The following is a 25,214-nucleotide window of genomic DNA, read 5'->3' on the forward strand; positions in this document are numbered from 1 at the left end:
GTATATGCATATATGTACGTAAATATGTATGCAAATATATATATATACACACAATTATGTATTTATATACCTTAGTATTTACTGCTTAAGTATTTTTGGTAGCTTTCTGCTATTCAGTAATATAAACTTAAGTATATCACTTTCTTAGCTGAAAACTTGGACCTCCTTACCAAGTTATTAAATATTCTCTCATTATTCAGCATTTTCTTTGATCACAGAGAGACAAAGTGAGAAATGGGCTTTCCCACTACAAATCTGTGGAAGACAAAACCTTAAAATATGTTTCTGCTTCACAGTTTAATGTTACTTTAAAGCTAAGTAACACTCCAGTGCATTCAATCTATACAAAAAGACAAGCATTTTGAGTAAAACAAAGTAAAAGTATCTCCTTTGGTCCCTTACACACTCTTTTTATTTTTTTTCTCCTGCCTCTCCTTATTTACAAACATCTCAATAAACAGGAGTTTCATAAATAACTTTTTGTTCCATTTAGACCACCGAGCATCAACAGGTCAAAAAAAACCTACTAAAAGTAAAATAAATACAATGGTACAGTATAAACTAAATGTTAGGTTCAATACATATGAAAAACCAAGAGTCAAACAAGACCCTGGGCTACTGAATGTCCAGGCATTCGTGATGGCAGGGCTGGCAATTTACGGCCCACGGGCCAAAGAGGGCCCACACCTACTTTCCTACAGTTTGTGAACTAAAAATGGTTTTGCATTTTTATACAGCCAGGAAAAGAAAAAGAATAAATATTTCATGACACATGAAATATTATATGAACTCCCAATTCAGGGTCCATAAAGTTCCATGAGCACACTCATTTACTATGCACAACAAAAACCATAAGGCAGCAGACCTACCATGTTTACCATCTGGCCTTTTATAAGAAAAGTTTACTGTCCCCTATGGTATAGTGCTCTTTTTAGAGAGATCGCCTCTTTTCTCAAGGAATAAGGAATAAGGTTGAAGGCCTGCTTGAGTCACAATCAAACTGCCATTAACAGAGACCTCGCCTGATGCCACAGCTGGTGCTTACAAGGGCGGCATCAATAATAACATGTGATACTAAGAAATGCTAGGTACGACATAGCTGACATTCTCCAGTGTTTATCATGTGCTAGACATAATGACAAATGTTCTAAAGCAGTGCACTAAAAAAAAAAAAGAAAGAAAGAAAAGAAATGGATAAAAGTAATTTTAATAACATTTTATTGAGCCCAATATACCCAAAATATTACCCTTGAAGATGTAATCAATATTAAAAATTTATCAGCTTAAAAAAGATTCAGTTTTGTTGCATTTTTTGATATTAAGTATTCAAAATCCATTGTGTATTTTTTACTTGCAGCCCATCTCAATTTGTACAAGCCTCATTTCAAGCACTCAAAACCCACAGGTGGCTCATGGCTACCATATTGCACAGCACAGCTCTTAAGTACTGTCTCATTTAATACTCACAACAATGCCCTAAGATAGGTACTATTATTATTGCCATCATACAAAGGAAGAAACTGAAATTAGATAAAATGAAGTGACTTGCCCAAGGCCACTTAGGTAGTAAGAGGTAGTGCTAAGGGTTCAATTCCAATGTGGTTCTAGAGCCCCCAGTCTGACTCACTATGCCTCCCAAACTGTACAGAACAGACCTGGCTATTACTTCCAAAATATTAGTCCAAACAAAATCTCATGTTCCCTCCCTGTCCCTCCTCTGTAGCTTAGTGTATTCTCGTGGTAGTATTTGAACACACCCACTCTTCTACCTTTTCTCTTTCATCCTTGTGATTACCTCAAGCCCCATGCAGCCCTGTAGAAGTCCATCCCTCTTCAACCCAACAGCCTCCTTTACAGCATTCATACCACACTCCCCATTTCCATGCCTATGGCAGACACAGCTAATCCTTCTACTCTCTATTCTGGTGAACCCAGACTTGACCTTCCTTGACACCATCAAACACGGCACTCCAAGCAGCCTCTACCATCAACCTGAGATGGCACATGAAATGAAACCTACTTTGCATCCCCGTGAGGAGCCAAATATTTATGCCACCCAATACTGTGCCATATACAATTTGATGCCTAATAAATACTTGGAATTCTCAAAATAGTCATGCCCTGTCTCAACTATCTTTCTGAGATTTAACAAGATTTCAGTGAAATTTAAATTTATAATACTAAATCATTTCTGCCAGCTACATTTTCATAAATGTAAATTCCCAACATTGCCCTGCCAAAAGGAAGCTACCAAGTATTCCTAAGAGAATGTAACTCCGTTTATTTCTCAGCTCTTTACCGTTCTGGTTTTTAGATTAATTCATGAGTCATTTCTTCAAAACTAAAGACCCAAGGACCTGCCCACTACTCCCCACCCAACTCCTGCCACCAAATTTTCTTTGGCCAATTTCACCCTCACCCTTGCAAGGGAAGAAAGTCAAGTCATGGAATTTTCCTAAGAGAAATGAAGAACAGAACAGACAGAGCAAGACCAGAACCCACTATAATTTCTTTCTCCTCAAGTTTTGTCATTGCACCATTGGTCTGATGATCATCTTAGCCCAAACCAAGAGATAATAAATTACAATTCCACTTCTTACTCACACTCACAATCCCATGGCAATAATAAAATAACTACCCGATCCCTTCGAGCTTCAAGTGAAGCATACTACCACCGTAAATACCCCTTTCTCTTCTCTATTCTCCTGTGTTCCTTCCCTTGATACCAATACAAGTATCCGCCCTTGCATTCCAACATCCCACAATCCAGCAGGGACCCAATTGGACACCACCAGGGAATATCTCCAATTCTGTATTTCTCTCTCCAATGGGCCACTAGTTGTAATGTATATCCCCACTCCCTATGAAGAGGTATCAGATGTGCATAATTTAGAGGCAGGTAAATAATTATTGCAAAGTTTTTCTAAAACCATATTCCAGGGGCGCCTGGGTGGCTCAGTTGGTTAAGCAACTGCCTTCGGCTCAAGTCATGATCCTGGAGTCCCAGGATCGAGTCCCGCATCGGGCTCCCTGCTCAGCAGGGAGTCTGCTTCTCCCTCTGACCCTCCTCCCTCTCGTGCTCTCTATCTCTCATTCTCTCTCTCTCAAATAAATAAATAAAATCTTTAAAAAATAAATAAATAAAAATAAAACCATATTCCAATTTTATTCTCCATCTCAAGTTCATACCTCAAAATATTTCTTTTTTTTTAAGATTTTATTTATTTGACAGAGAGAGACAGCGAGAGAGGGAACACAAGCAGGGGGAGCGGGAGAGGGAGAAGCAGGCTTCCTGCCAAGCAGGGAGCCCGATGCGGGGCTCGATCCCAGGACCCTGCGATCATGACCTGAGCCAAAGGCAGACGCTCAACAACTGAGCCACCCAGGTGCCCCAAAATATTTCTTTCTTTATTCATTCTCCTCGATTTCTTTCTTGCATCAAAGCAAAAAGTACAAGGTTTTTGTTTTGTTTTTTTTTAAGGATTAATCCACTTACCTGTGTTCCTAATCCTGATCCCCCTACTTCTTATCCATGAATTAGCCACTTCTCCCTTTTGCGTCAACCACTTTTACCTCTCTACTAAGCATTTTAAGAGAACATGTACCTCTCTCCTTTCAACTGTCAAACTTCAGTAAAGAGTAGTCTACACTCTTATATTTTCTCATTACCCATTTATTACTTAAAACTTGGCTTTTTTTTAAGATTTTATTTATTTATTTATTTGACAGAGAGAGACAGCGAGAGAGGGAACACAAGCAGGGGGAGCGGGAGAGGGAGAAGCAGGCTTCCTGCCAAGCAGGGAGCCCGATGCGGGGCTCGATCCCAGGACCCTGCGATCATGACCTGAGCCAAAGGCAGACGCTCAACAACTGAGCCACCCAGGTGCCCCAAAATATTTCTTTCTTTATTCATTCTCCTCGATTTCTTTCTTGCATCAAAGCAAAAAGTACAAGGTTTTTGTTTTGTTTTTTTTTAAGGATTAATCCACTTACCTGTGTTCCTAATCCTGATCCCCCTACTTCTTATCCATGAATTAGCCACTTCTCCCTTTTGCGTCAACCACTTTTACCTCTCTACTAAGCATTTTAAGAGAACATGTACCTCTCTCCTTTCAACTGTCAAACTTCAGTAAAGAGTAGTCTACACTCTTATATTTTCTCATTACCCATTTATTACTTAAAACTTGGCTTTTTTTTAAGATTTTATTTATTTATTTATTTGACAGAGAGAGAGATAGCGAGAGCAGGAACACAAGCAGGGGAGTGGGAGAGGGAGAAGCAGGCTTCCTGCCGAGCAGGGAACCCGATGCGGGACTCGATCCCAGGACCCTGGGATCATGACCTGGGCCGAAAGCAGACGCTTAATGACTGAGCCACCTAGGCGCCCTTAAAACTTGGCTTTTGCTCCCAACATTCAACTTAAAACCATTAACTCAAGGATCACCAATGTCCTTTTCTGTCTTCGTCTTCTCTTCTCTGACCCTCTGGGACACTCAGTTCTATCAAAACTTTCCTTCTTGTAACTTTCTTCCCTTAGCTTCTGGAACATCTCACCATCTTCAATCTAGCCCTGTCTCTAGCTGCTCATTGTTTGTCCATTTCATTGATTTCTTTTCCTTTTTCCAAGCTTCTGTCATCAGTCTTGTTCCATAGCTTTGCCTCTCTTGCACATGTCATGCATTTCCACCAAGACTTCAAGTATTGTCTGCCTCTATGAAAACAATGCCTTAAACTCTCTCCCTAGCTACAATTTCAAAACTACCTGCTGTACATCTCCACCTGGATGTGTCCCCAAACTTACATCTCAAGCAGAATGTAGCACCTTTTCAGAAAACAGACACACGAACCTCTATCCCCCTATGGCTGCCACTCCCAGCCGTCAGCTCTTTCCTCCGGCACCCCCTTCCCTCCCCTAGTATGTGAAATAGCTGTTCCCACTAAATGCCAAATATGTCAGCAGGAGCGGAACATGTATGAATGGACATTTGTATAGCTCTGCATGTAAAAGGTAACAGCACCAGGCACAGGGTCACACACAAGAAGCGCTATTTACAAACCACACTGAATTTTTTATACAAACAAGAAATAAAAACTCTTCAGCCTTCTGCACTTTAAATATTATACATTATCCTTCTGGAACCTCTGAACCTTTTCTAATCCTTCCTTCCTCTTATTCCCCACCCGCCCCCATTCATCCACAATCACATACAACAAATAATCAAGAAATAATAAGTTAATGGGGGGAAATGTCATTGGGCAAACAACTAGTTTCAGCATTCTAAAGCCCTCTTAGCAACATAAAGGATCAAACAGTAACCCAGCCCGAATTCTTACAGGATCTGATTTCTATTTCCACCACAACCCCTCAGTGAGTCACTGGGACAGTGACTCATTCCTTGTTAGAAAAGGAGCAACACATGTTTAACTTGGAGTTTAAAGAATCAGTATGTTCCCCTTCAGCTTCACTCAATCACTGATTCATAATCAAACCCCAAAATGTGATTCTCCACCGCTTAAAATGAACACCCATGCTTAGGGTTGGGGGCTGCTTGAAAGCAAATACAGAAGTCTGGGAGGGAACTTCTCTTAGCTACCGTGAATCATCATTGACTTGCAAAGGCATGCCTCTCACTCTTGGGCTTTCCAGCACTTTGTCAGGAGCCATTCAGGAGATACTAAAGAGTAGTCGTCCTCGTTTTAATGTGGCTAAGAATCACTTGTGATGACTGCTTGAAATAAAATTTAGATTCCTAGACCTTACCCATGTTTTGAAGGGTTGGCCACAAGTCTGCCTTTTTTTTAAGATTTTACTTTTAAGTAATCTCTACACCCAATGTGGGGCTTGAACCCCTAACCCCAAGATCAAGAGTCACGTGCTCCCCGAATGGAGCCAGCCAGGCACCCTGAGTCGGTGCTTTTAATAAGCACAACTCACACAGTAAGAAACCCAGCAACAGGATTTATTGTTAGAAAGATCTATGAGGCTCCTAGCCCCGCCTCCCCATGCAGAACCATTAGTCCATAAAGAGCAACTCCACCTTGAGCTGAAATAAGAAACTTGCACAAATATGCAGGTAAGCATTTTAAAACTCCTTAGTTAGCCTTATTTTCTTCCATATCAGAAAAATCAACATTTGCAAATATATCCTAGGTCTTACACACAGTTCTCCATATGTTAGGAAAGTTTCCTAGAGTACAATGGAAATAGCACTGGACTGCAAATTTGGGGACGTGTGAGGTTTTCAGTTCTAGGCTACCAATAAGTGATTTCATCTTGGGCAAATCATCAAACACCAGGCCTCAGTCTCCTCGGCCATAAATTAGGTGACTGAATTGGCTTATCTCTGAGGTCCCGTCCAGATCCAAAATTCTATAAAGCTCCAAGTAAATTGGGTGGAGAGCTAGCACTGCACTGTGATTCTTCAGATCCAGATCAGATTTCATTAGACCCAAGACTAAATCACTGCAAGCAAACATGACAGTAATTTTAGAGGAAGATGACTGATACAACATTGTATCAATATCCCAAAGTAAGGCTAACAAAATATATGTCATGCTCTTCCAGCCAGTCTCCAACCTCCAAATTCAGAACCAACAGAACCAACTTCAAATGCAGGCTTCACAATTTAGGTTGTTAACTCTGGGAAAAAAAAAATTTTCTTTTTCCTGTCTTAGCCTCTGTTTCTTCACCTCTAAAATGAAGATAATAGTGCCTTCCTCATAAGGTTATGGAAGTATTGTGCATTAAGTCCCTGGCACTATGAGGAAACTCAATATTTAATATGTCAAATCCCTTGGGCGCCTGGGTGGCTCAGTTGGTTAAGCAACTGCCTTCGGCTCAGGTCATGATCCTGGAGTCCTGGGATCGAGTCCCACATCGGGCTCCCTGCTCAGCAGGGAGTCTGCTTCTCCCTCTGACCCTCTTCCCTCTCGTGCTCTCTATCTCTCATTCTCTCTCTCTCAAATAAATAAATAAATAAATAATCTTAAAAAAAAAAATGTCAAATCCCTTCCCAGCCCCTCCTAGTGATGTGCCTTTTATAGAGTTCCCAGTTTAAGATCACCCCAACCGATGATTAATAATTGCCTCTGTCATGATTGTTACTATTCTTTTCTAATAACAGCTACCATTTTCTTGAAAAATTCCTATGTGTTAAGTGCTTTAAACATGTTACCTCACTTAATTCACACAATAGCCGTGTAATTGCATAAGGCAGGAACCACTATTCTCCAGATAATAAAACTGAAGCCTGGTGAGGTCATGACTGCGCACAGCCACACAGCCACTAATGGAAGGACAATCAGGTAGCCTGGCTTCAGAGCCCAACCACATCATGATTACACTGTGGTCCTTTATCTTCCGGCCTATATATATACATATATATCATGCACAATAGCAAAGACATGTGAATGAAGAGTCCACACCCTTTAAAAATAATTCTCACGTAACTACAAGTTCAGACTGAGTTCTACTGGCAAAGCTGCCTGTGGAAACCTGCCCTGGGAGATCTGCCCACACACTACACTAATTAATCCACTCTCATAAAAACTATGGGACTGATTTTGATCTACAAGCCATGAAATGTACATTCAGGAGCTTTGTTTCCACCAGAAAGCCATCCAAACTGAATTGGATGTTTTTTTAAGTTTTTCAGCTAATAGCTCAAACTTAAGAAACCTTGATTTCCCACCCTTTACCGGATCAAGATGGAAAATAAAACACCCCCTCGTCAATATGAGACAGTAAAGGACAAAGAAGAATTTTTAACTCTTAAAAAATAGAAAAGTAAACAGCCCATTAACTGTCCAAGATTTTAGAGCAAAAAGAAAAAGCAATTATTAAAGGATATAGACACACTCACTCATAGAGTACATCTCATGCCAATGCCTCAGTGGGAAGATGGAAGCAGGCTTGGCACAATAAATAAACAATGCATCCCAACCAGCAGGCACTCACTACAAGATGCCCTGCAGAGCACCCACGGCTTCAGCTGACATTTTGTTTAGGTTTTTTTCTTAAATCAGGTTTATGTGAACCAGTGACAATGAATTCATGAATGAAGGGAAAGGGTGCATTCATTATTATTTGAGGCAAATCTCACTCAAGAGAAACATTGAAAGTTTACACGTGAACATTTCAAATTGTAGAAAGAGGAGGGAAATAAGGCAGAAATAACGATTTCAAGGATGTCAAAAATAATTCAATCATTCCATAGGCCTTCACAGAGAAGATAGTTCTTATTTATGACCCATGAATTCAAACATTCTTAAACTTTTTTTCTTGATCTGGCATGGAACTGCAGGGCAACATCTCACTAACGGAAAAGATAAAAACAAAGAAGGGAAGAAATAAGGGGACAGACTCACTCTCCACCCAACATGCAGTTTGATTTGATTCAAATCTGATTTGATTTCAAAAGTGACTCCATCTTCTCTCCTCTGGTAATTACTACCTGTTGAACTTTTACCATGTTTTGTTAATTATGTCCACTTAACTATTTTATACAACAGAAGACTATGAACCTAGCTCTATTCACTATAAAGGGGATGAGGGTGCTGGTGATGGTAGTGGTGGTGATGAGGGTGGTGGTGATGGTGGTGGTGGGGTTGGTGGTGATGGTGGTGGTGGGGTTGGTGGTGATGGTGGTGATGAGGGTGGTGGTGATGGTGGTGGTGGGGTCGGTGGTGATGGTGGTGGTGGGGTCGGTGGTGATGGTGGTGATGAGGGTGGTGGTGATGGTGGTGATGAGGGTGGTGGTGATGGTGGTGATGAGGGTGGTGATGGTGGTGGTGGTGGGGTTGGTAGTGATGGTGGTGATGAGGGTGGTGATGATGGTGGTGGTGGGGTTGGTGGTGATGGTGGTGATGAGGGTGGTGGTGATGGTGGTGATGAGGGTGGTGGTGATGGTGGTGATGAGGGTGGTGATGGTGGTGGTGGGGTTGGTGGTGATGGTGGTGATGAGGGTGGTGATGATGGTGGTGGTGGGGTTGGTGGTGATGGTGGTGATGAGGGTGGTGGGGTTGGTGGTGATGGTGGTGATGAGGGTGGTGGTGATGGTGGTGATGAGGGTGGTGGTGATGGTGGTGATGAGGGTGGTGATGGTGGTGGTGGGGTTGGTGGTGATGGTGGTGGTGGGGTTGGTGGTGATGGTGGTGATGAGGGTGGTGATGATGGTGGTGGTGGGGTTGGTGGTGATGGTGGTGATGAGGGTGGTGGTGATGGTGGTGATGAGGGTGGTGGTGATGGTGGTGATGAGGGTGGTGATGATGGTGGTGGTAGGGTTGGTGGTGATGGTGGTGGTAGGGTTGGTGGTGATGGTGGTGGTGGGGTTAGTGGTGATGGTGGTGATGAGGGTGGTGGTGATGTGGTGGTGGGGTTGGTGGTGATGGTGTTGGTGGTGATGGTGGTGATGAGGGTGGTGGTGATGGTGGTGATGAGGGTGGTGGTGATGGTGGTGATGAGGGTGGTGATGATGGTGGTGGTAGGGTTGGTGGTGATGGTGGTGGTAGGGTTGGTGGTGATGGTGGTGGTGGGGTTGGTGGTGATGGTGGTGATGAGGGTGGTGGTGATGGTGGCGGTGGGGTTGGTGGTGATGGTGGTGATGAGGGTGGTGGTGATGGTGGTGGTGGGGCTGGTGATGAGGGTGGTGATGATGGTGGTGGTAGGGTTGGTGGTGATGGTGGTGGTGGGGTTGGTGGTGATGAGGGTGGTGGTGATGGTGGTGGGGTTGGTGGTGATGGTGGTGATGAGGGTGGTGGTGATGGTGGTGATGGTAGTGATGAGGGTGGTGGTGATGGTGTTGATGAGGGTGGTGGTGATGGTGGTGGTGATGGTGGTGGTGGGGTTGGTGATGAGGGTGGTGATGATGGTGGTCGTAGGGTTGGTGGTGATGGTGGTGGTGGGGTTCTGGTGATGGGGGTGATGGTGATGGTGGTGGGGTTGGTGGTGATGGTGGTGATGAGGGTGGTGGTGATGGTGGTGATGAGGGTGGTGGTGATGGTGGTGATGGTGGTGATGAGGGTGGTGAAACATTGCTCTCCCCCGGGACTTTCTAAGAAGACCTGGACTGTTAGAAAGAGCCACTCAGAAATAATACCCCTCTTTACCCAGCCCTACTGGAAGATAAATCTTTATCAGAACCAACTATTTCTTGAAGGCCTTCATAAAAAAGTAACAAAATAATCGGACTAAAATGTATTTATTTGTTTGTGTTTATGTAGCAAGGGAGAAAAAAATGAATCCTAGGAGGATCTCTGGATTTAGAAGATCCATCGATTTAAAATGCTCATTTGTCTACATATTGCTGCAACTGGAGAAGTCAGGTTAAAAAAAAAAAATGTCTTGGTCCTTAAGTCCTAACATTACAGGAAGCATCTGCTTTGAGAACAATGACTCACGGCCTCTGATAACAGAGTAACCTTCTCCTTTCAAAGAGAGAGAGTGCTCCCAGAAACGGCATTTTCAATGAAACTGTAGGTCAACAGAGTCAGAAAACAGCCACTAAAAGAAATGCATTCTCTCTCTCTCTTTTTCAAAGATTCATTCTGCTCTCAGGATAGTGTTGTCTGACCCAGTCTTGAGCACTTTAGCCTTCCCAGAGACATATGTCTCTTCCCAAAAGAAAAATCTAAGAAAAAAGTTTTAAAATGAGACACAGTCCCCACTTCCCCCATCTGCAATGTTGGTACTATTTGCAGAAAAAAGAAAAGAGACTGATAAAGGAGATTGCAGAAAAGATAATGCAGTAGAAATTCTAAAATAAGAGTATACAAAATCTGAGCAAAGCCCAAATATTTATCAAAATCATCCATGTTATTCTGGACCTCTGCATTGCGGTAAAACTGCCACTCTAGTAGAGCCAAAATGATAATTCTTAGTGGATAAATAATGAATGTGGAACTACACTAAGTATTGTCTGCTCTGACTTAGTATTTCAATATTTTCTTTAGCCATTATCATAAAACCAGGGTTCATTCATTTTCAGAAATAATAGTTCAGTAATGAAAGCAGAAGTCTACCCTCATATAAAAGGAAATAATGCATCCTCCACCTTCTTCTTCAGTATTACTACTGATAATATTAGCAGCTGGTGTTAAATTCCTCATAGCTGCTGGATACTAACTTTCACTTTACACCTGCTCTGGAAAGTAAGTTTCATTATCCCCATTTTACAGGTGAGGAAATTGAGGCTCAGAACAGTCAGGTAACTGCACAAGATCATACAACTGGTGCTAAGACAATCTCAGATCTTAAGCACTAGTCTACATTTCCTCTCCAAGGAAACAAGGCCTCCCACTTTCCTGACATAACTCCTATGAAAGACAAAGTGGTTTGGCTCCCATATACACCACCTCTTCCTGATTTCTATCCCAAACTTACCCCCCTAGTCAGTCAATCTCCAGAGGAAGAAAAAAAAATAAAAACCCACAGATATAGATAAACTTTGATTTTACCTTCTTTAATGATGGTGTTAATTTCTCTATGTTGGTAGAGGATCAACATTTATAAAACGAACTATTGTGGAATCCCATCCACCCTTCATTATGTGCCCTTAAATGAATTTTTTAACATAACTCTTAACATTATAGGCATTTATGCCTCAATCTCTGCCCTCTGATGAAACATCTAAACATGCTTCTAGTTAATGGTGTTTATAATTAGGTGGTAGGATTATGGATGATCTTGGTTTATTTCCTTTACTTCCAGGATGTAAGCACCAAATATATACTACTCTTTCAATTAGAAAAAAAAATACAATAAATGTTCATTTTAATGGGAAAAAAGCTTAAGTATTTACCCTCAAAATTATTTTTCCCTTCGTATTAAAAAAGACATTCATCGACCCAATTTAATCCTAAACCAGATTTGAATCCAAATTTAAGAGACGTGGGTTCTTTTACAAATGACTCCCACATTTACATCATTTTTTCCTGTACCTTAAAAATTAAGAAATATTCCATAAAACTGAACTTTAACACTGTGTCGCTCTTTTCTTTTCCACAGGCCTACTTAATAAAATCCTTAGTACTCAATAAATATAAACATGGTTACATATGGTTTACATAAACTATATATAAATATATATCAGACTACTGACCTTGCCCATTTCCCTCTCTGGGCAGTCACTGGCCTACATTTCCCAGCCTCCTTTGCAGCTAAATGTGGCCATTAGAAGAGGAACACAAGTGATATGAGCCCCTTCTAGGCCCATCCCATAAAAACCTCCCACATGAGAAAATCCATGCTGTTCCCCTGCAGACTTGTAAGATACATGTTGATGATGAGGGAGCCACAAAGTGGAAGGAAACTGGGTCTGTGAATCTCAGCTTGGGGTAGCATCTGGGAACACCATTTTGGACTCTACATGAGCAAAAATTAAGTGTACTACCTAAAACACTGCAACTCTGGGGTTTCTCTGTTACCCTACCTAACATGTGGCTTTATTAACATACTGCAGTTATTACTACAGAAGGGTAAGACTTCATGCTGTTTATCTTACCTTTTTCAAAGACTCCTTCTGCTTCCAGGACAGAGACAGTGAGGTTGGCTGCCATCTTGACCAACTCGGCCTTCACAGTGACCTGGGAGGGGCTGTGTTCCAGAAGCTCCACCCCAATAGTCACATTTCCTCCAGGCCTGACGATCCCTGGGGCTGTCACCAGAAACCTAGGCCTGAAGAGTTCCCAAGAAGAGGAAAAACAGTTTCTTATCTTTACATCTCCATTCTTTTCCGATCCTAAAATTTCAGAGAGTGAGATAGACTCTCCATACTATGCCAATTGCAATTGTTCCAATTACTCCAATATTGCTCCACTGTTCCATTTAGCAGCTGCACTGAAATTCTATTGAGAAATTCTCATAAATCAATCTTAATACAGTAATTCCTGCACCCCTAGAGGAGAGCGTGTGTTATTATTTCCATTTTATAAACCACAAACAGCACAGGATGAGCCTCAGTGTAAAGAGCTTACATTGGGGCATGCAGAAGTTATTGGCAACGTACAAGCCTCTAAACTCCTTTACAACCTCATCCCAGCGTGATTTTTTTCTTGGCTTAAACACACACACACACACACACACACACTCTCTCTCTCTCTCTCTCTCTCTCTGCGGTTTTTATTCAAACTTTTTTCCATGGGCATCTGCCCCAGAAAACACCATCTAACAAATACCACTGATTGAAATATACCATCGGAAATTAAACAACCAGTGGTAAAATGTCCAGGTGTAGCAGTGCATAAAAGTCCGCAAAAACAGCACTTTCTCTGCCCAAGCCAAGGGTAAAGCCTCAACTGCAAAAACCCGTAGGAGAGGGGCACTTTCCATTCACGTGGGTGTCTCATTAGTTATCTTCCTACAGTGTCTGCACCCGAACCAATTCACCTCAGTCACACCTTGCCAATGCCAAACCTGAGAGACCTAGTTTAGAAAAAAATACATCACACGCCTTTGAGAAATGAAGGCACACTGTTTGAGGAAAAGGCAGAGGCAACGTGTACTAAAACTAAAACGTGTCTCTAGAAAGTCGTTATGGTCAGAAAGACGCTTCAACAACTTCCAGGGGTGGAGAAGGTGACTGTCCCACGGAGAACCCAGCTACAGAGACAGACGGTCTACCCTCCAGGCCGGTGCTCGGCTGGGGAGCGCGGCCGCGGGGCAGGTTCCCACCCGCGGCCGTACAGCCGCCGTCCACTGCGCCCGCCCGGCCGCCCGCGCCCGCCCCGCGCCCGCGCCCGCGCCCGCGCCCGCGCCCGCCTCGTGCCCGCGCTCCTACCGGAGGGCCGCGGCCAGCACGGCGGTCCACACGCACACTAGGTGGGCGGCGGTCAGTAGCCCCCAGCCCCGCATCTCGGCCGCGTCTGCCTGTGCCACCGTCGGCTCCTGGGGAAATTCGCGGGCGCCGCGGGGTGTGGCTTTCCACCTCCTCCCCGCTTTTTTTCCCTTGACTCTGGAGTTTAGCAATCTGAAATGGGCGCGCCTAAAAGCGGAGTGAGAAGTCTAAATTGAGACAGGACTTCGTGGCTCCACCCCTCCCACGGCATCACAATGGCGCTTCTCGCTGCTCCTGCCAGCATCGAAAATCCTCGGGGGTGGGGGGGGGGTCAGAAAGCTGTCCCTAAATGCGGTCAAGCCCAACCTGGCCCCGGCATCCCTGCTCCCCGCGGAGAACACAGGGCGCCCACTTCCCCAGCCCCACCGGGTTCCCCGGGGCTGTTTACACTAGCGCTCTACCAGCGATGCCGAGAGTGAATAAACAGGCCCATCCTTGTGAGGAGAAATTCAGAGCAGCTAAACGAAGTGGAAAAAAATCATTGTCCCCCAGACTCTGAGTCATAATTTTAGAGAAATGGCAAACACACACACACACACGCACACGCACGCACACAGACGCCAAACCAAGGTATTTTCTGGGGAGTTGTTTAATGTATATGAAAGGAGAGGAGAAAAACTATTTTTACCTAAAACACAAATGAAGGTATTTTGTTTGCCTCTCCAGGAAAATGCTGTGGTTTCTCCGTTGGAAAAAAAAAAAAAAGCAAGAAAGGAATGCTGGCACACGCAAAAGTTAGGTGTTGCTACTTGGAACTGGGAGAAGCAATTATCCAGGGAGATGCTTTATATTTTTGACTGTCTCTACACACATTTGCTACGGACAGCATTCATTAGAACTGTAAAGTTGGGAGCAATTTGTAGAAACACAATTAGGATTGGGGTAGCTCTCCTGTCCCAGTAGGACGGTAGCCATGGTGCAGGAGTTACCGAGCTTACCCAGCTCCTCACCACCCTGGCTTGTCAACAGCTCCTTCTCCAGTTCTTTGGCACTGGCACCATCTTCAGATGACTCAGGTTTCACCATGACTACACCATAAAAGCAGAGAACTGCCAGAAACTGTTGAAAAACAGGCACATTCAGTCCCTGACAACTTAAAGTTTCTAATTCGTGGAGAAAAGTTTTAGATGGTGACTTTTTCAAGCAAGGCAAAATGCACAAGGAAAAGAGGTCAGCAAAGGGATGTCATGTGACAAAGCTATGTGCTAAATAAGGGAGAAAGTAGCACCTAGACAAACTGTGGTTTTTGGAATCCAGGAACTTGCTTTCCTCCCTTTCCTGTTCCACCCTTTTTCACCCTGTGGAACGGCTTGCAGAGGTCCCTCATGTCCCTATGTCTCCTACAGGCAGCCTATCTTTAGTGGCTGGCTTCCTGTGCAGGCAGGACTTGAGGATAGTGAAAAGTGTCTGAGTGGATGCTTGGGTAGAGATCCTATCCTTGACAGAGCTATCACTGCTGATCTAGTCTCCTCCCCTCTGTTGTTCAGAGTGGAGGACGAAGGTCAAGTGTGAGCCAAGCCCAGAGATCTAAACCAGTGCTTCTCAAACTCTAACATGCATGAGAATCACGTTGGAATGCAAACTCTGTTCCTGGGATGAAAAATGAGATTCTACTTTACTTCAGTATACAGGGGGTCACAGAAGGTCTAGAAGTACAGGCAATTTGGGGCACTTTGATTTAAAAGAGAAGTTGGGAACATGGAGAAAATTATTTTTAAGCTTCACAGAGATGGATCAATAAATTCAGGTTTATTCTAGAGGCAAGCAAATGCATTACAAGAAGACCTATAGAAAATCCACTAGTTATTTTATAAAATTAAATCTGTGCAGATCTTTTTTTTTTTTAAAGATTTTATTTATTTATTTGAGAGAGAGAATGAGAGATAGAAAGCACGAGAAGGAAGAGGGTCAGAGGGAGAAGCAGACTCCCTGCTGAGCAGGGAGCCCGATGCGGGACTCGATCCCGGGACTCCAGGATCATGACCTGAGCCGAAGGCAGTCGCTTAACCAACTGAGCCACCCAGGCGCCCAAATCTGTGCAGATCTTAAATTGATGTACCTCTCTGTTTATTTCTTCCTTCTCACAATACACACTTGTTAAAAAGCTTAACCATACGGAAATTTAGCCATGTAGATTTGCGTAGAGATGAAGCTACTACATGCCTGGTACACAGTACTCAATAAAAATTTGTTCAAAGAATTAGCAAAAAGGTTCATCTCAAAGGCTTTTTTTAAAGTTTTATTATTTACTTAAGTGATCTCTACACCCAACATGGGGCTCAAACTCACAACCCTAAGATTAAGATTCAGATGCTCTACCAACTGATCCAGCCAGGTGCCCCTCAGAGTCTTTTTTTAATTAAGAAAAATTTAAAATAGCCTGAGATTAACAATAAGAGATTGGGTTAAATAAATTATGGTATATCCATGCAACAGAATACTTGAAGTAATTAAAAATTATGTTCTTGAATTGGAGACTATATAGAGGTAAGTATTCATGATATGCTGTTGGGGGGTAGAGAATCTGTTTCATAAAACAGAATTTAAATATGATTCCATGTTTATAAAAATAAAGTGTATTTATGTATACATACACATTGTAGATATATGCATTGAAGGATGCTCACCAAAATGTTGTATGTATCCTGGTGATTACCTCTGCCAAGTTTTCTATAATGAACATAAATATCATTTTCATTTAAGAAGAAACCTACAAAAGGGTACTGTTTTACTAAGAGGTCTTTTAGGCAACATCTTAGAAACTTTTACATAAAATTCACGAATTTTAATACTAAAAAAATTATGTGTGTTCCTCCCATGAAAACTGGCCTTTGGCATAAGAACTCCCCAACGTTCCTGTGTGCCTCCTGACTGTCTTTAGGGTGTGGCTCATTGAGAAGGCAGAAAGAGTATGAGACTGATCCTACCCAATCATGGCAGCCAAAGAGCAGCCATGGCCTCTGCATCCAGTGTTGAACTTAAAGTCGCTCAAGGTCAGCCAAGGGGAGAAGAGCTAAATGTGGACAAGAACAAGGAAATACGAGGGAGAACTGGAACCTATGTTTCTTTTACCACCTCCAACTTTGATGTCTTGGGTAAGCTGCAAGTGAAGCTGGTATCTTTCACCAAGAGCTGCATATGCACCTCGCCCAGAATTCAGAAAAGCTCAAGGAGGAGATCTTCTAAGACCTGGAGGAACATGGGGCCTCATTGCCACCCCCCACACACAAAGTGAGCTAGCAGATTAGTTAACAATGAGGGCCAGTGGCTCACCTGCCTGGCACCTTGCACTAACCTTCAGAAAGTAAAAAATATGGCTCTGCTTCACTGCTGGCTTTCAAGTTCACACAAAATGTCTCTTGTGGCCAACACCAACACAGAACCATACAGGGAGGGAAATTCTGAGACATTGAGTTCCATCTTAGATAAGTTGCCATAGTACAAAGCTACCAAAGTTTGTGCCTCAACAACTTGACAGCTGTATATACCCTTTTAAACTATATTTAATTTAAAAAACAGACAAACAAAAACAGAAAAATCATGCTTTCACCTAGCATGATGCAACTTTCCTTCATACAACCAAACACAACATAACCCTCTCTCCAAGAGGGGATATAAAGTTCCTTTAACTGTCTTTGGATTTTGTTCATGCCTCTTCTAGCTGAATCACATTCTCCCTTTGAGACCCTATAACTTCAATACCAGGGTAAAAGTTTAACTACTATTAACACATATGGTAGAAGAATGACAGGGAGGAGAAAAATATTGGTTAATAATGTATACAAATGGGGCGCCTGGGTGGCTCAGTTGGTTAAGCGACTGCCTTCGGCTCAGGTCATGATCCTGGAGTCCCTGGATCGAGTCCCGCATTGGGCTCCCCGCTCAGTGGGGAGTCTGCTTCTCCCTCTGACCCTCTTCCTTCTCATGCTCTGTATCTCTCATTCCCTCTCTCTCTCTCAAATAAATAAATAAAATCTTTAAACAAAATAAAAAAATAAAAAAAAACAAAATCTTTAAAAAAAAATAATGTATACAAATGTATTTATATCAAAACAAGAAGGAAATGCAAATAACTAGTACAGTCCTCATTTCTGCTACTGGTCACATGGAGGTAGATGGTATTTATAACTACCTTCTTCCACTACCTATTATTTCTCTGCCTTCGGTTCTTTCCATGGTTCTTTTTATGGTGAGGTGACCCAGATCTTCATTTCTGAAGGATGTGGGCCATTAACAGTTCTCCCTGTATTGTATTATTTTCTATTGACTTTAATCACAGAACCTGGGAAAAGAACTAAGAAATGCCCTTAGTACATCTTCTGCATTCCAGAAATACTTCTAATTTTCATTGTGTAGTAGCAAATCCTTGACAATCAGGATCATTCACTCACTTCTGCCAATAGAGTAACCTCCTCTTTGGCTATTGATTCACTGGCATGAGGAACCCCACGTGACCAGGTGGAAATCTCAACTGCCAGTTGAAGGGAAACATTACAGTGTCCCCTACTGGAAGCATTGCTATCTTGGAAACTGAGACCTCTGCACAAGCAGAGCCCAATGCTGCTCTGGAATGGGAAGCAAAAATTTTAATAATGGATTACTAGAGGTAATAGAGGAACCACTCTTATTCCACCCCTTTATTCTAGTAAAGCTGCTTTTGGGTGAAATATTAGTTGCTGATTTAGAACATAAACCACATCCTAGAGCCTATTGTTTGATTTTTTCACAAATTTGTAACTTTTCAGAAATATTATATATGAAATTAGTGTCAACTTCTCTTCATCATCTATTTGAGAACTATTTCAATAGACTCCTGCACAGAACACCAGAATATTCCCTGACACTCTTTTTTAACCCAAGAGCAGAAGGAGAAAGTCCCTGTCCACTGGAAAGCAAGGAATGATGTTGAAATTAACAAGGAATAATATTCCTTGGAATAATAATAATGAGACTTATCCTTAACTTTTTTTTTTTTTTAAAGATTTTATTTATTTCTTTGACAGAGAGATAGCAAGAGTAGGAACACAAGCAGGGGGAGAGGGAGAATCAGGCTTCCCACCAAGCCAGGAGCCCAACGTGGGACTTGATCCCAGGACCCTGGGATCGTGACCTGAGCCACAGGCTGACACTTAACAACTGAGCCACCCAGGCGCCCTATCCTTAACTTTCTATATGGCAGTCCAGAATTTAAAATTAGAGCTCTACGTCCAACCACACTATCAAAGAAGAGTGAACATTGAATAAAAATATTTTCAGAAATGGAATGGCTCAGGAACTTTGCCTTCCACAAATTTTTTTCAGGAAGTTACTTTAGGAGGACATATTTAGCAAACCAATGAAAAAAAAAAGCCAAGACAAAAGAAGATGTAAGAATCAGGAAAAAGTATATATAACCCCAGAGAGGAATGAAGAGAGAAGTTTCAACAGGAAGAAGAATTCCAAGGCCTCAGGGGGGAAAAAGGGATCTTAATAGAATAGATAAACATTATGGAAAACTGGAGAGGGGTGGGGGAGGTTGGGGGTGAAGACTACAACAATGTAATGTAGTGCAATAAAAGGGAAGGGGAATTACATACTTGGGGGGAAAGAATGCTGAATAAAAAAGGAAGTATAAGGGCACCTGGGTGGCTCAGTTGTTAAGTGTCTGCCTTCGGCTCAGGGTCATGATCCCAGAGTGGGGCTCCCTGCTCAGTGGGAAGCCTGCTTCTCTCTCTCCCACTCCCCCTGCTTGTGTTCCTTCTCTTGCTGTATCTCTCTCTGTCAAATAAATAAATAAAATCTTAAAAAAAAAAGAAGTATAGCCATAATTCATCAATTGGCTCCACAGTAAACAATAATTACCTAATTATGTTGATGTAGGAATGGTTTATCGGTTTGTAATTCAGAAAATCACACTCATTAAAGGGAAAGAATTAAGGGTTATTCTGCTTTTCCTGTATGAACTGTATCACTGGGTAACCAAAGAGTAGATATGAAGAAATTTCTCCTTATAGAAGTCTTCCAGCTAATAAATGTAAAATGAATGTTAGAATTAGAATAGCACCATATCACAGACAGCCCTTATTGAATCAATAGATCTAGACCAGTGCTGCCCAAGAGAACTTTCTGTGCTGATAGAAATGCTTTATATCTGCCCTAAAGCCACAAGCAACATGAGGCTAGGAGCATTGTTGACGTGTGGCTAGCGCAACTGAGAAACTGAATTTTTAATGTTATTTAATTTGAATCTATTTAAATGTAAATAGCGACGTGTGACTAATAGCAAACACAATGGATCATGCAGACCTAAACAGTCATCATAAATGACTGCTAGTATCACAAAAGGAGCCCTGTCTCCCAGAAGAACCCCTACCACCTCAGAAGTGGTCTTGCCAAAAAATTGAACGTGAATCAGATCAAGCTTCTAGATTCAACTACCAATTTGCAAAGAAATATAAGGGGACATATTAAGCACCACATGGATGTATTACCAAAATCCAGACCACAGGAAACTACCAAACAATCTAATTTCTTCAAGAAATAAATTGCAAGGAAAATAAAAGAATGAAAGAAACCATGCATTTAAAGGGAAATAAAAGACAATTAATAGCCGGGCACCTGGGTGGCTCAGTTGATTAAGCATCCGCCTTTGGCTCAGGTCATGAGATAGAGCCTTGCGTTGGGCTCTGTGCTGGGTGTGGAGTCTGCTTAAGATTCTTTTTGTTTTCTTAAGATTTTATTTATTTATTTGACAGAGAAGGAAGGAGACACAGCGAGAGAGGGAACACAAGCAGGGGGAATGGGAGAGGGAGAAACAGGCTCTCCGCCGAGCAGGGAGCCAATGCGGGGCTCAATCCCAGGACCCCGGGATCATGACCTTAGCCGAAGGCAGGCGTTTAACGACTGAGCCACCCAGGCACCCCTTGTTTGAACCTTTAAACTATGTGCATAGGAAATTGTTTTAACACTGTGTCAGATTTTTAGACCTTGCCAACATTATATACACACCAAAGGTTAATCGTCACACCGACCTAATACATCTGCTTTGTTCTGTTAACTTCTTGGCTTCTCCTTGCTTTTCATTTTCATTGTTCACTTTTGGTTTTTGGACACCTCCTGTGTAACCTTAGAATGAACACTGTAGACTGGCTACTAAAAAGTGATCCAGGGGAGCCTGGGTGACTCAGTCAGTTAAGTGTCTGCCTTAGGTTCAGGTCATGATCCTGGGGTCCTGGGATCAAGCCCCTCATTGGGCTCCCTGCCCAGCAGGGAGTCTGCTTCTCCCTTTCCCTCTGCCCCTCTCTCTCCCCTCCATTTTTGTGCCCTGTGCTCTCTCTCTCTCTCAAATAAATAAAATCTTTTAAAAATATATAAATAAATAAACAAAAACAAAAAGTGATCCAATTGCTTCCCTCTGCCATATATTCCTTTGTCCAAGCAGCTGCACCACTAACATATGCCTTTCTAGGTTCAATTCAGCTAGATGTGGCCGTGTGACATAATTCTGCACGATGATACATAAAAAGAAGACTGCAGAGAATGCATTCTCTCCCCGAATAAAAAAGCAATGCCTCAAGAGAACGGGCCCTTGGCTCATCTGCTTCCATCCTGCCCAAAACACAGGCATTAGACCTTGCAACTCAGAGGATGAGGAAAGCAGAAGGAAAGAAAGTTAGAAGGTACTTGGATCGGGCGCCTGGGTGGCTCAGTCGGTTAAGCGACTGCCTTCGGCTCAGGTCATGATCCTGGAGTCCCGGGGTTGAGTCCCACATCAGACTCCCTGCTTAGCAGGGAGTCTGCTTCTCCTTCTGACCCTCTTCCCTCTCGTGCTCTCTATCTCTCATTCTCTCTCTCTCAAATAAATAAATAAAATCTTTAAAAAAAAAAAAGAAGGTACCTGGATCTCGGAGTGCACTAGTAAGAATGGAGCAGCCCTGAATGGCTCCAAATGCCCACCTCCCCATCAGTTCATCTCCCTGTTGGAGGGAACTCTTGAGTCAGCGCCAAGCTGTCAAGCCTTTCCCATGTGGGACTCTCCCCTTGGGTGAGTTTAGCAAGCTGTTTGGTGAGCCTACTATTGCCTCAAAGCTCTCCACTTCCCCCTTCCCTCTCATTGCCTTTCCAGAACACAAAAGATGATATTCCGCATCTTGTCCTGCCCTCACAAAATCAACACACCCTTCACCAAGGTTAAGCCTTCTTGGAACAGAAGGCAAGTTCTCCACCCATTCTTCAATATTTTTTGAGTATGGCAAACCCTTTCACTGTCATGTTTTAATCATAAGTTTCATCCAATCAAGCTTCAGGGGCTGTTATAAGAGTATATTTACCTCCATGTGCTAGAATGTGTCTGCTTGTTGACCCTCTATCAAATCACAGATTTTTGCAAAAAGGAATTGTGTAACAGAGAGAGAAGAAAAACTATATAAATAGTACTACATAAATCTGTTTCTAATATATTTAGAATATAAACCAACTATTCAGTGTACAAAAATAAAAATGACTTGAAATGGAAACAAAAAAAAAAATGAATCATGAATCCACCCATATCCTTGGGTTTGTGGTGCGCAGTTTTACTCTCTTGGCTGACCTGCCTCCAGATCTTAGACTCAGTTCATCCAACATGGCTTGATTTGCTTGCCTCCAGACTCACCCTGAGCCTATGTGCATGCATGCATATTTAGCTCATTTGGGTTTCTGCTCCCCTCCCAGGGTCAGCTCAGCCCAGAGCCACACACAGTTGCTTTTCTCAGTCCCCTGCTTTCAAGGCACCAAATATACACTTTGACTTCTGTAGGCCCACCACCTAACTAGTCTTGCATGTGGACTCTCACAGAAAGGCGTTGTTTTCATTTTCAAAATGTTAAGAAATCAGATATTAAGGAGGACTTCATTTCAGATGCATCTTTCAGTTACTGAAATAATTTATTATTGCATACTGCCTTTTTTTCCTCTTAATTTTTCCTTTTCTTTTTAAATAAGCTAGGCACAAGCCATGGATCAGGATACTTCGGATACACCAGATACTTGGGCTTTAGCTGGGAGAACAGCCTGCCAAGAGAAAGAAAACAAATTGACTCAGGTATCCTAAATGTCCCCAGGAGTCAGAGCTAAGCAGAAGCTTATTGAAGATGGCAAGGAAAATGGCATGCTCTCCTTTTGCAAGGGGATGAGCAGGAGTCTTCCTCAAAAGTCAAGATAGGATTCCTGCATTTTCCTTCATAGAGATATGGCAGCAAAAAGAAGTAGAGCTACAGAATTTTGCACAAATAATGGGCCACCCTCCTCAGCCATGGCCTTGTAAGGGACCAGGACCAAGACAAATGCAGGGAGGACTGTCCCCTCTACTCTCTGTCATGTACACAGGGACTAAGGGATAAGCAGACCTCAGTACATCCCATCCAAGAATAGGCAAATGAAGTTAAGAAAAACCCAACTGAGAGGGCTTTGAGATTCAGCTTTGTTCCTTTCTCCTTTTTTTAACTTAGAGGAATTATGTGACAACTCCTAACAAGTGCAATGCCTCTTTGTTCTCTCCTCCACCGTCTTCCTCTCCCTTTCTAGATATTTGGTACTGTCTGTCCAGAAGCAACTATTATTGTGATTTAGAATACATCCTTCCACTCAATACTTGTCCTAGCAAGGTGGAGTACATTTTCACATATTAATTGCCATTCTATTTCCATCTTTTATAAATTGCCCCATGAGATCTTTTGTCCAGTTTGTATTCGGTTGTCCTTTTCTCACAAATTTGTGGGAACTTTATATGTTCCAGATTCTAAAATGTTATCCTGGGAGCCTGGGTGGCTCAGTTGGTTAAGCGACTGCCTTCGGCTCAGGTCATGATCCTGGAGTCCCAGGATCGAGTCCCGCGTCGAGTCCCGCATCGAGTCCCGCATCGAGTCCCGCATCGAGTCCCACATCGAGTCCCGCATCGGGCTCCCTGCTCGGCGGGGTGTCTGCTTCTCCCTCTGACTCCCCCCTCTTGTGCTCTCTCTCTCTCTCAAATAAATAAATAAAATCTTTAAAATAAAATAAAATAAAATAAAATGTTATCCTAACACTTAAGTTACAAATATCTTCCTCAGTCTCTAGTTTTTGTTTATTCTCTCCTTTGTGGTACAGAAGTTTTTAATCATGGTATGGGCAAATTTGTCAGACCTTTATTTAATGGGTTGTGGTCTCTGTTAAAAAAAAATCATCTCTTCTGGGACGCCCGGGTGGCTCAGTCATTAAGCGTCTGCCTTCGGCTGGGGTCATGATCCCAGGGTCCTGGGATCGAGCCCTGCGTCGGGCTCCTTGCTCCGCGGGAGGCCTGCTTCTCCCTCTCCCACTCCCCCTGCTTGTGTCCCCCCTCTTGCTCTCTCCCTCTGTCAAATAAATAAATAAGAGACACAGCGAGAGAGGGAACACAAGCAGGGGGAGTGGGACAGGGAGAAGCAGGCCTCCTGCCGAGCAGGGAGCCCGACATGGGACTCGATTCCAGGATCCCGGGATCATGACCCGAGGCTAAGGTAGACGCCTAACGACTGAGCCACCCAGGCGCCCCAATAAATAAAATATTTTTTTTAAAAAATTATCTCTTCCTACTGCAAAGTCAAAAAGATGTTCTCCTACCCTGTCCGCCTGCACTCACCCCTCGGAGAGGCGCACCTGACTGCAGAGCGCTCGCCGCCCCGCCACACCCGCCCGCTCGCCCGCCACCATGCTGTGTAGCAAGCGACTGGGGCTCTCTGGACTGACCCTCGCCCTGTCCCTGCTTGTGTGCCTGGGCGCGCTGGCTGAGGCATACCCCTCCAAGCCAGACAACCCCGGAGAGGACGCGCCGGCGCAGGACATGGCCAGATACTATTCAGCGCTGCGGCACTACATCAACCTCATCACCAGGCAGAGGTATGGAAATCTAGGCCCGAGACACTGATTTCAGACCTCTTGATGAGAGAAAGTACAGAAAATGTTCCCAGAACTAGGCTGGAAGACCCTTCTATGTGGTGATGGGAAATGAAACTCGCTCTCCAGTCTTTACCTATTTTCAACCCGAATTTCATCCTGTAAAACTAGTCTGCCGATCCTCTCAATGCATGCAGCCACTGTGTTCAACTCTGCCGAGTTTCCCTTTGTCATCCTTGTATATATGTGTGTTTAAATAAAGTACCAAGCATTAAAAAAAAAAGATGTTCTCCTATATTTTCTTCAAGTTGTCTTAAAGTTTTCTCATATCTATATTTTTAATCCATGTAAATTTTTCTTTATGTACAGTGTGAGCAAGGTATCTGATTTTACTTTTCCATATGACTCCACTGTCCCAATTAATGTGTTAAATAATGAATCCTTCTTCAACTTATTTGTATTGCTACCTGAGCAGAATCTTCTAGTTCTTCAATATTTTTTCTCAATTGCCTT

General features: G+C 42.8%; 1 protein-coding gene and 1 pseudogene across 1 annotated transcript in view; one reads left to right on the plus strand and one right to left on the minus strand.

The window, feature by feature from the left end:
- CD109 (CD109 molecule) overlaps positions 1–13,849 on the minus strand; it is a 123,489-nt gene extending 109,640 nt beyond the window's left edge. The window contains exons 1-2 of the mRNA XM_028097760.2: positions 13,776–13,849; positions 12,501–12,673 (exon numbers count right to left, since the gene is read on the minus strand). Coding sequence (XP_027953561.1) covers positions 12,501–12,673; positions 13,776–13,849 — 247 coding nt within the window. The remainder of the gene's footprint in view (positions 1–12,500; positions 12,674–13,775) is intronic.
- A 10,667-nt stretch (positions 13,850–24,516) lies between these two features.
- LOC114204386 (pro-neuropeptide Y pseudogene) lies at positions 24,517–24,806 on the plus strand (annotated as a pseudogene).
- The last annotated feature ends 408 nt before the right edge of the window (positions 24,807–25,214 follow it).

Source organism: Eumetopias jubatus, unplaced genomic scaffold (genome assembly GCF_037043125.1).
Source record: "Eumetopias jubatus isolate StellerSeaLion01/CBP00866 unplaced genomic scaffold, mEumJub1_p1.0 scaffold_6, whole genome shotgun sequence".
In the NCBI taxonomy this organism is placed as follows: domain Eukaryota; kingdom Metazoa; phylum Chordata; class Mammalia; order Carnivora; family Otariidae; genus Eumetopias; species Eumetopias jubatus.